Below are 12,097 nucleotides of genomic sequence, written 5' to 3'. Positions count from 1 at the left end.
CAGTCTCTTACCACATAGGAAAATAAATTTACTTATTAAAAATGAATAGTTTTGAAACAGAATCATCAATCAAAGCCAGTTGGCACACGACGCACAGGTGGGTGGGGGGAGATGGACAGCACGCAGCAAGAACAGAGTAGTTTGGGGAGAAAATGCAATGTAATGTGAAAGTAGTACCGACTAAGAGAATATTCATGTGCCAATCCTCGGTAAAGATTCATCATCTAGGAAGGACAGAGAAAATAAATTTTTTCACCACTTTCCAGCACCTCCTCTTCTCCAAAGCATTAAACCCCAGGTATATTCTAAATAATGTAATTCAACAGTATAAGAAAGGCATCGTAGATGAACTGGGATGCAACTATCACCTTCTTATATATTTTCATGGAAAACTTAATTTCAAGAATTGACCTAAAAATAAAATTTTAGGGTTAATTTCAGGCCAAATGTCTGGGTTCATTTCTACCAAAACTTAAATTCAAATCCAGAAACAGTAAGTATTTGGATAGTTATTACATATGAACAAATATACATATTATGTATCTTCAGAAGGTAATGATTTTTAAATACAGTCAACACTCAAATTTTTGGTATTCAGACATTTTTTTAAAGATAATTTTCTTTTCTTCTTTTGGTACTGGGATTGAAACCAGAGGCGCTTAACCACTGAGCCACATTCCTAGTCATTTTTTATATTTTATTTAGAGGCAGGGTCTCACTAAGTTCCTGAGGTTGGCTTTGAACTCATGATACCTCAGTCTCTTAACCTTCTGGGATTACAGGTGTGCACCACCTTGCCTGGTTAAAGATAATTTTAAAATGTGTTCATGTATTAAGGATTTATTAACACATTGTACTCTACTTTTTTACCAAGAAATTTGTTTTTAAAACACAGGAATAAATTTGAATTTTTTCTCTTTTTCCTGATCTAACCTTTAAAAATAAATGTTGACTAACTGTAACATGGACATAAGTGGGCAAGAAGAATGAGTGGAAATGGGCAGGTTAGTGTAAAATTGGTGTCAATGGGAAAAAGGGATGAAGGAAGTCAGTGCTTAAATTGTTCCAGAACCTTACCTGGGAACTATTTGCTTGATGACATCACCTTTAGAGTAAAGTAGATCAAAACCCAAATGTATTACATCTTTAAACACAGCATTCAGTTATTAATGAAATAAATTTAAGATTAGCAATTGGTGAACTATAATTCTCAACTTTGAGGAAGTAAAATATCTTCTTAATCTTTTCTTTGAGAATCCAGTTAGCAATATCAGTTTTTGAGCATTAGTGGTATTGAGTACTAAAAATGAAAAGTCATATTATAAAACACTATTCGTGGAGAATGTCACATTTAAACTCAACACAAAGTAACCTGTTGACTTAGGAATGCCTCAATTTCATTAAACAATGCCTTGCCAATTTAACGCGCCCATTGGTTCGGTAATGGTTTTAATTGCACTTTCTTTTGTAATTTATGAATGCAAAATTGTTTAAATCGTTTTAATGATCACTTCACATTTATACATTTGGCAGGAAATGTAACATGTCTTTTCAATGAATGCCTGCGGTCAGCTATGAATGTTAACCATTATTTCTCTACTTTTTTTTCTGCCAGGAGGGCAGCAGTATTTGAAGATGGTCTGGTTCTAATGTCAAACATAGCTTTGTGAGAGGCCACATGGAGAAAGGGATTAAAAGTCAAAAGGTATAACCTGAGACTCCAACCTTGAGAAGGTGTTCCTGGCATAGTGCATGATACTGTCAAAGTCGTATCTTTCCCCGAGGGAGTTTACTTCTCCAGGCTCCATCTTCAGAAAGTTGTACTCTTGACCTAAGAATCAGGGATAAACAAAATCACAGAAGCCTTTTAACTGAAAGAAAAAGAACCTAAGGGCCCTTGCTAGACCTGCATCTGCTTTTTACTAAATGACTGATCTTCTTGCTGATTGTATTTCCATACTGATTCCCAGGTGTGTGCAAAAATCATTTTCCCCCTGATATCATATGAAAAGAGCATTATTGGATTCGAACAATGAGTTAATTTCTGCAGAAAGGAAACTACCAGAAGTATATTTTGGGTTCGTTTTTTGTGCGACTCGTTACCACCTCATAATATTTGTTTCTTTAAACTCATACTGCTTTTCTGGGTACTGTACAAGTGATTATAAAGTTATGCTTTTATTTAATGCATTTTCCACTTTTTTTCTCATGACTACATTTGCCAGGACCCACAAAAATTATCTATTTGCTTTAGATCCTTTCTAAGAAACGCTGTGGGAAGATACAAAAACAATATTAGTATAAATACAACTCTGCAGGCTGTAGCTACAAGACTTCATTGTTAGTGATAAAAAATAACAAATGCACTTTCATTCAAACATAGACCAAGGTTCCCTTGAGAAAAAGAAGTTTCTACTTTGACAGGTTTTGAATCAAGAATAATATGCTTCAGAACCTTTTTTATTTTTTTTTTTTTCTTTCTTTTCACATCTGCTATCTTAACTTCAGGACATCTTCACTTTAAAGAGATTTTCAACTGCCTGCCTATACCTTATTAGGCAATATTATTTCCTGAAATTTGGAAAAAAAATAAACAACAACAACACACACACACACACACACAAAAAAAAAAAACCCAAGAGTTAAGTATGTGGGTGTGGGTCTACATCAATAGTTCCAAAACCAAAGAATTTCTTCCAAGAGAGTTTACATTTCAATGACTCCATTTCACTATTAAAACAGTCAAGGATGATGCATGTCACTTCATTTATGTAATATATAAGCTTTGAAACAATCTATTTAAAGGTGAGTTATTGGAATTCCAAATTCACATGGGACTGGGAATGGAAGTATTATACCCTTATTATAACTAGGTTTTTATTCCCCTGCCACATTTCTATTAAACATAAAAATATTACATTGATAAAAAGTTTTCCAAAAGGCAGTAAAAAAAATCTAGTGATGCCACAAAACAGAACATCTCTCCTACATGTGATACTAAAATGATACTGATTTGAGCATTAAGGATTAAGTAACCAATTTGCATTCATAGAGTCCAAGTTCTGGGCTGAAGTGTTTTTAGTCCATCTTTAAATGAATTTACACAATAAATAATTTTAAATTAATTATCTAGCCTATGTAGTGAAATACCTGTTACACAAATCTCTGATATGTCTAAGTGTGTTAGCAACCATTCCTAAAAGTTACCCTGAATTTTCATTAAAATTCTTGCCTTCATGAGGAATTTTCAGTATATTATAGCATATCCCATTCTAGAGGGAATTTTCAAAAAGCTATGGACCAGATTTTATGATCATTAACAAGATTTTAATTTAGAGCACAATATGGGAAGAGATTCTCTAAAGCAAAATGTTTCATAAATTTTCTGAAAGTGGAACATAACGAACTTCAGAAATGCATTTCAATGCATGTAACTGATTATATATATATATATATATATATATATATGAAACAGAGTTTTTTGCTAGTTAAAAAGAACATAGCCATACATAGTCCAAATAAAAGAAAATTGCAATAAGAGGAGAATCAGTGATAGAAATAGTACAAACCACACTTAATTAAAATAAGTGGTAACTTTTTTCTTGTAGGTATCTTCTAATATCAATTAATTTGATTCTCATACCAATTTACCTTTTAATTATAGTCACCTATTTTGCATGTAAATTTAAAGCCAGCATTTGTGTTTCTCAAAGCTCTTGAGACACACCCGATTGTATGTGTCTGAGTCAGGGAAAGTCATAATTTATTGATAACTAATCTCCAATGTGAATGCTTTCAGACTGGAATAGTTCTGATACAGCAGTTCTAATTACTTGAGAAATCTTATGCAATATCTATTTTTTTCCATTGACCTGAATATTGAATCCAAAATATTCAGTCAAAATTTTCCAAGCACTATGTCAGGTATTAAGGCATTATAATCAATTTATTTATAATACTTATGCATTTTTCCTTGTGTTAGGTACATTCTTATATTGAATCAGAAACCTACTTAATGGTAATAATCATTTTTGAAAGTTACATAGTTTATAAGAGTATTTGGAGGGGTTCTGCATAATATTTGGCAAATGGAAGAAAATAGCTATGGTCAACAGCAAACTTCTCATTTACTTGATAGTTGAATTAATTTTCAGAAATAGTATTTCCTCTTTGTTTATCTTTCAGTGGTATAAACCATAAGATGAACTTTGATGAATGGCTCAGGCCTGGGCTTCTATTTGGGGGAGAATAAATTTTCTTTATTTCTCATTGATTTCCAACTCTACAGATCACTTCATCATTCTTCTTCACTTGGCTTCTGGAACATCACATTCTGTTGATTTTTTTCCTTTACCTCTTAGAGGACACCTTCGGTCTTCTGATGGACACTCTTCTACACGTTGCTCAAATCTTGTTGCTTTCCATTTTCTATGCTCAACTTTCTTCTTCTCCTTCAGTTTTTCCCTAGGCAGTTGAATCCACTACACAATATTTATCTCCAGATATATCCTAAAGTCCAAACTCACCTTTCCCTTGTCTGGTAAAGGAAGATCATCCAAAGGGTCTTTGAATTGAGGGATATGTTGAGTGGAATCAGTATTTTTATTTCTCTTTCTCAAAACCAAGCTCCTTCACCAGTGTTTCTTTTTTTTCCAATTGATGGGACCACCATTTATCTTCTTATCTGAAGATAAAGCTTTGGAACATTTTCCCTTAAGTTCCTCTTAAAACATTTTTGAGACTCTCTCTCTCTTTTCTTTTTCTTTCCCTCTTCTACCCTAATTGAGAACACAGTCACCTCTCAAAAACTACTTATTTTGATTTCTAATAGGTTTCCCTGACTTCAGGCTGATCTTCCAATAGTGTTTCTTCCAGCTGACAGAATTCCTCTTCTAAAAATGTTAACTTTCTCTGTTTATAACCCTTCACTTACTCCCCAGTAGCTAGAGGAGACAATCTGAATTTCCTAGACTCAGAGAAGATTCTCTAACCTCCCAGGTAGCTATTAACTAACCTCCTACTCACAATTCAACATGTCACCTTAACAGGTGAAAAGGATCATGTTCAGCCTCTCCTAGCCATCGGACTACTCTTCTGTAACCACCTAGACCCTTTCTACTTCATTTCTAAATTTCAGGTTTTATCATGACATCTCTCTTGATTTGCCAAGGCACATTCGTCACATCTTGCTTGTTCCCTGAAGTATTCTCATGGTGACACGTACTTTTCTCACTCACTTGCAATCATTTGTATAATACAAAGTTTTATGTTTTTCATGACAGTACTTTCCAATGTCTAATAATGTCTCAGCATTAATTGGTGCCAAATAGACAATGAGCAAATAAAGAAAGCGACTGTGAAATATAGAAAATGATATGGATTTCAATGTTTATAATTTAAAATTGCCCATGAACAAGGAAATGGGATCACATTTTTATTTTTGCTTATGCTAAAAATGCTTACTACCTTACAAGAAATTTCCAAACAACAATTTTTTTTCTGGGGATGGGACAACTGAAATGTACTTACTGATCTTGGTGAATGTGAAAGTTAAATAAATGAAATGTTTTACAATGATGCAATTATTATACACCAACTCTTAGAGAAAATTAGAATTTAGTTATAAATCATATTTCCACTACTAAACATATTGAGTCTGTCTTTAGCATAGTCAAGTTTAAAAGAAAAATCTCAAATGTAGACTAGCCTGAAAATGACTCATGTCACTGGAATTTTCTACAGAAACTATAAATGATAAACGCAGATTCCTGTGGTGGCAATGCATGTCACAGCAAACCCTGGGTTCTTTTTAAGTCTCTAAAACATAAATTAAAGAAATAAGTCAAATAAGTTTGAATACAATAATCATTTAATAACATTAGTTTATAGTTCAATAGCTCATACCCATTCTTGAAAAAGCACAGAAGTTTAGAAAGAAAACAGCCAGACCTTGAGAAACAAAGAATGCCTAGAAAATACACGAGATCAGTTTTTAAGAAGAAATTAAAAAGATAAAACCTGGACTGGGGTTGTGGCTCAGTGGTAGAGTACTCGCCTAGCATGCATGAGGCCCTAGGTCGATCCTCAGAATCACATAAAAATAAAATGAGGGTATTGTGTCCACCAACAACTAAAATGAAATATTTTTAAAAAATAAAAATAAAACCACCAAGGGTGATTTCTAATCAAATAACACTTTAATTCTGCCACATAAAAAGTATTTTACATTATTTACAGAAAATAATAATTTTCAACACCCTAAAATTTCTCACCTGGCTGAATGTTTTCCCTTATGATGGTTACATGGTTGTCTCGATCAGGTCGAGTGTGCTCATGCCAAAAGCCGATCACATGGCCCAGTTCATGAACAACGATCCCAAACTTATCACAGTTCTTCCCAATAGAGATTGCCTGTGGTCCATTTCCCCGCCGACCTACGTAGGAGCAGCATCTGCAATAAAGTAGAAAGTGGAGATATTGACGGGAGAAGCAATGGACAAATTACAGTATGATGGAACTTGTGAAGAATTGTGTTGAACTATGAAGTACATTCAGAGGCAGGGCACCCTTTCATTAGCAAGTATGACCAATTTCTAGTACCCTTTTAAATTTATGTACAATAACAGTTTTAAGCTGGGCACAGTGGCACATTCCTATGATCACAGTGATTCTGGAGGCTGAGGCAGGAGGATCACAAATTCCAGACCAGACTCAGACACTGTCTCAAGATAAAAATAAAACGGACTGGAGATAAGACTCAGTGGTATAGCAACCCTGGGTTCAATCTCCAGTCCAAAAAAAAAAGAAAAACAATAAGCTTAAAGAACCAGGAAGTGGTCCCTCACTAGACACTGTATCCGCATCGCCCAGTCTCCAAATTGAGATTTAAATTTCTATTCTTTATAAGTCACCAAGCCTGTAGTATTCTCTTCTAGCATCCTGAATGGACTGAGACAACTGATGAAAAAAAAACAAATCCTGACAATATTCAGTAGTTCAAAGAATTACTAGATTTATGTGATTTGTGTCTATTGTTCAGACTAACATTTGATTGTGATTTTTTAAGTTCACTGTCTGAAAGAATCTCCTGGACTATAAGAAAGAATGTGAAACACCCAGGAACATCTTCCTGCAAATCTTCATTGATTTATTGATATTTATAGATAGTATCAATTTTTATACATTTATATATGTATGTACATACAACATTTTTCTCTCCAAAATAGAAGTTCTATTTATTCATTTCTGGGGTGTGTGAGCACACATGTATGTAGAGTGCATAATAGTCTGAAAGGCTCTTACCCACACACTTTATAATAAAAAACACATTGGACATCCTTTAAAACAAATTTTAAGTGATATAAAATCTATGAGTAGAAATGCAAATAAAATCATATCTAAAATGTTAATCATCAGGTTTGAACTGAAATAGCTTGTCTATAGGATGTCCCTCCTACACAGCATTAGAGGACACTAAATAATTGGTCTTGAGTAGTTGGGAGATGTAGTGCACCAGACATTGTCTAACACCTTTCTGATTTATTAAATTAAAAGAAAAATTGTCAAAAATTAATTGCTCAAAGAATTAAAAGGAATTTCACTATTTTAATTTATAGGACAAGTACACTTAAGAGTGCTTTTGATTTTGCACAAATATAAGTCCCTGTGTCAGCCTCTGTTTTTCCCAAATTATTTCTGTAGGTTTTAAGTGTTTACATATTTTAACCGAGTTAGGTGAACTCATTAGTACTCGTTATGTATTAATCTATTATAACATTTAATTAAGCTTCATAAATCAGTAGCTAATAGAAATGAGAGACAACTGTGGTAGGGAGGTGGAAATCTGAATTGTTTTTTTGTCTTGAGGAATTTTCTTTAATGTTTTAATCCATACATACTTGGTACTTATTCAGACAGTTATTTATTACATACCCAATAAGTATTAGATATAGGAGAAAAACTTTTTTTGCAAATGTTATAGACATTTAAACTGAAGTATTTGATACCTTAGGGCAGTAGTATTGAAACTGAAATATCTGATGATTATATAGCCACTAAATTACCCACACTGAGTCATATCTGCTGCTTATAGTCAGAGAAGACAGCACTTTGCAAAACAAATTCTGGGAGACAGTAAAGCAATGTGGTCAATTTATTTAATCCTAAAACACCCTTTTTAGCATAATTTCACCCATAGCAATTTCCTGTAATAAGATTGGGTTTCATAATGGAAAGGAAAAATAGATTTCACACTGCCTTATTCATGAGTTATTATTTTACAGTGGTCCTGTGAAATAAGAAAAATGTGATGCTTTGACCCCTGACTAACTAGAGGTCTTAGGGACAAAGAATTCTATACATTTGGATTAACTAAATAACTAAATATATACTTAGACAAATATTGGGCATGGGATGACAAAGTAACATGTAATTTAGAAAAATATGATTTAATCATATCCAGACATTATCTAGTTTCTAATGTAATCCAGGTTTGAAGCCATTTTCTGCAATATGGTTCTCGAATTTTTATTTTTAATCTGTGTGCCACTTTTATAGCTTGACCATTCTGTGGTCTTTCTGGTATCTCAGGAAATGCTTTTGCCATCCATAGGAAAGTCTCACCTCTCCTCTAAGTCATAGGGAATAATCCAAGTATACTATCACCTATTTTCAGTTTGGTTCGGTAGATAGAAACACTTTCCTTTAAGTTAATCTTCGGGACATTCATCGAGTTGGAATTTCTTCTACTTTTTCATCTGCTATATTTCCAGCTATTTTTAGTTTAATCATTACGTGTTCTTTAAAATAACTCCTTTCTTTCTCGATTTCATCCTTTTATTTTCTATGCTAAACTCCTTAAAGAGGCCACTAAAATTTAAGGGTCCATTAGAATGGGGTATTCATTAGGACAAGGACCTTCATCTCTTTGCTTCTTTGCTTCACTGATTTATCACAAGGATCTAAAGCAGTGGTGGTATACAGGTAGCCCTATTTGTTGAATAGCAAGCTCAAATATCCACCCGCCTTTCTTAACGTATTCATTTGGATAATAATAAATATTTCAGCTTATTATATTCCCAATTTTCCTCTCCCAAAAACCTGATCCACCTACTCACTTACCTGTCTCAGTTAAAGAGAGCTCCAACCTTCCAGATGCTTGGGCTGAGTAATGCCAGGATTCCTGAATCCTCCCTTTGTCACCAGCAATCAATCCTGTTGGCTCTACCCACAGTCTATGCCCAGAATTAATCTTTTATTTCTCCATTGTTAACCCCCCTAGTCCAACCATCGAATCTCACACGGTGCACTGGAATCATTTACTAACTGAAGATTCTCTCTCTCCCCTCTTCGAGCCTCCCCACAGCCATTTCCTCAGTACCAAGATACTTCTAAAACATCAAATCAGATTATGCTATTCTGCAATAGTTCTGCGGTAAATTGTGTCAAGGCTCAAAAATATTCATTACCCTTCTCTAACAGAAGATTATATTTCCCTACTCCACTAATGCTGGGTTTGGTCATGTGGTTTGCTCTGGACAATGTCACGGCAGTCCAAATGGTTTGTGTCATTTCTGGGGAGAGTCTTTAAGAGCCAACACATGGTTGACCATATTGTCTCTATTGCATCTGCTGGAGGAAGAACAATGTTCAGAGAGATGCTTCCATACTAGACTGAATATGAGAGTAACACCTCTTGAACAGTCACAGCTCAGCAGTCAGGAGCAAAGAAATAAACATCTGTTGCTCTAGACCACTGAGATTGAGGGGTCATTGTTTACCATGGTATGAATTTGCTAATCTGACTGAAACAGGTTCTTTAAAGTCTTTACAAAATATAAGAAGATCCTGAACAACTTCCATACGCAAATCTCTCCCACACAGAGCTCCTCTCTTGCGCCTGACTGACCGCCCTGTCACCCCCTCGGCTCCAGCCATGCCTGCCTTCTTGCTCTGCCTTGAAAATGCAGACAAGTTCTTGCCTATCATTTCTCCTCAGGAGCTCAGTTCTCCCAGATATCCAGACGGTTCTTTACCCTAACTTTTTCAAGTCTTTTGACAAATGCCACCCCCACCCCACTTTCTTTGCTTTCTTTTTTCTCTTAGAATTTATAGTTAATGGTAAGTTTTCTATTTACACTTATTTCATTTCTTCATTGCTGCCTCTCCACTCTAGAGTGTAAGCTCTATGTGCACCCAGGACTCTCTTATCCACTCCTGTTTCTCCAGTCAGTAGAACACAGCCTTATGTATGGTAGAGCACAGTAGGTATTTCCTAAAAGAGCAGATCTCAGATGGGCAGGAGAGAGCTAAGATGCCAGCAGCAGCCAGGAAGCTTCCAGAGTAGCAGGAATGGCAGGTATAGTGAGGGGTGAAAGATACTCTTCTTCAGAGTCATCCCTCAGCTGGTCTCTCCAATTTTCCATTAATGTGATTCCAGTTGTTACCTAATAACCTTTTTTTTTTTTTTTTTATTGTAAACAAATGGGATACATGTTGTTTCTCTGTCTGTACATGGCGTAAAGGCATACCATTTGTGTAATCATAAATTTACACAGGGTAATGTTGTTTGATTCATTCTGCCATTTTTTCCCTTCCCCCCCACCCCTCCCACCCCTCCCCTCCATCTAATACAGGCCTTCCTTCCTCCATTCCTGCCCCCCTCCCTAAACCCAACTCCAACCCCAACACTAACCCCTCCCACCCCCCATTATGTGTCATCATCCACTTATTAGCGATATCATTCTTCCTTTGGTTTTTTGAGATTGGCTTATCTCACTTAGCATGATATTCTCCAGTTTCATCCATTTGCCTGCAAATGCCATAATTTTATCATTCTCTATGGCTGAGTAATATTCCATTGTATATATATACCACATTTTCTTTATCCATTCATCAATTGAAGGACATCTAGGTTGGTTCCACAATCTGGCTATTGTGAACTGAGCAGCTATGAACATTGATGTGGCTGTATCTCTGTAATATGCTGATTTTAAGTCCTTTGGGTATAGGCCAAGGAGTGGGATAGCTGGGTCAAATGGTGGTTCCATTCCAAGTTTTCTAAGGAATCTCCACACTGCTTTCCAGAGTGGCTGCACTAATTTGCAACCCCACCAGCAATGTAAGAGTGTACCTTTCTCCCCACATCCTCGCCAGCACCTGTTGTTGCTTGTATTCTTGATAATCGCCATTCTAATTGGGGTGAGATGGAATCTTAGGGTGGTTTTGATTTGCATTTCTCTTATTACTAGAGATGTTGAACATTTTTCCATATGTTTGTTGATTGCTTGTAGATCTTCTTCTGTGAAGTGTCTATTCATTTCTTTAGCCCATTTGTCAATTGGATTATTTACATTCTTGGTGTAGAGTTTTTTGAGTTCTTTATAGATTCTGGAGATTAGCGCTCTATCTGAAGTATGATTGGCAAGGATTTTCTCCCACTCAGTAGTCTCTTTCTTCGCATTGCTGATAGTTTCCTTTGCTGAGAGAAAGCTTTTTAGTTTGAATCTATCCCAGTTATTGATTCTTGCTTTTATTTCTTGTGCTATGGAGTCCTGTTGAGGAAGTCTGGTCCTAAGCCGACATGTTGAAGCTCTGGACCTACTTTTTCTTCTATAAGATGCAAGGTCTCTGGTCTGATTCCGAGGTCCTTAATCCATTTTGAGTTTAGTTTCGTGCATGGTGGGAGATATGGGTTTAGTTTCATTCTGTTGCATATGGATTTCCAATTCTCCCAGCACCATTTGTTGAAGAGGCTATCTTTTCTCCATTGCATATTTTTGGCCCCTTTGTCTAGTATGAGAAAATTGTATTTATTTGGGTTTGTGTCCGTGTCCTCTCTTCTGTACCATTGATCCACCTTTCTATTTTGGTACCAATACCATGCCGTTTTTGTTACTATTGCTTTGTAGTAGAGTTGAAGATCTGGTATTGCGATACCCCCTGCTTCACTCTTTCTGCCAAGGATTGCTTTAGCTATTCTGGGTTTTTTATTCTTCCAGATGAATTTCATAATTGCTTGCTCTATTTCTGTAAGGTACATCATTGGGATTTTCATTGGAATTGCATTGAATCTGTATAGCACTTTTGGTAGTATGGC

At 35.5% G+C, this 12,097-nt stretch overlaps 1 protein-coding gene across 4 annotated transcripts in view; it reads right to left on the bottom strand.

The window, feature by feature from the left end:
- Tll1 (tolloid like 1) overlaps positions 1-12,097 on the bottom strand; it is a 205,719-nt gene that overhangs the window by 79,869 nt on the left and 113,753 nt on the right. For all 4 annotated transcript variants that reach the window (XM_047551066.1, XM_047551067.1, XM_047551068.1 and 1 more), the window contains 2 exons: positions 6,273-6,451; positions 1,726-1,831 (listed from right to left, as the gene is read on the bottom strand). In XM_047551066.1, coding sequence (XP_047407022.1) covers positions 1,726-1,831; positions 6,273-6,451 — 285 coding nt within the window. The remainder of the gene's footprint in view (positions 1-1,725; positions 1,832-6,272; positions 6,452-12,097) is intronic.

Source organism: Sciurus carolinensis, chromosome 4 (assembly GCF_902686445.1).
Source record: "Sciurus carolinensis chromosome 4, mSciCar1.2, whole genome shotgun sequence".
NCBI lineage: Eukaryota > Metazoa > Chordata > Mammalia > Rodentia > Sciuridae > Sciurus > Sciurus carolinensis.
This window is presented reverse-complemented; position numbering and strand designations above follow the sequence as displayed.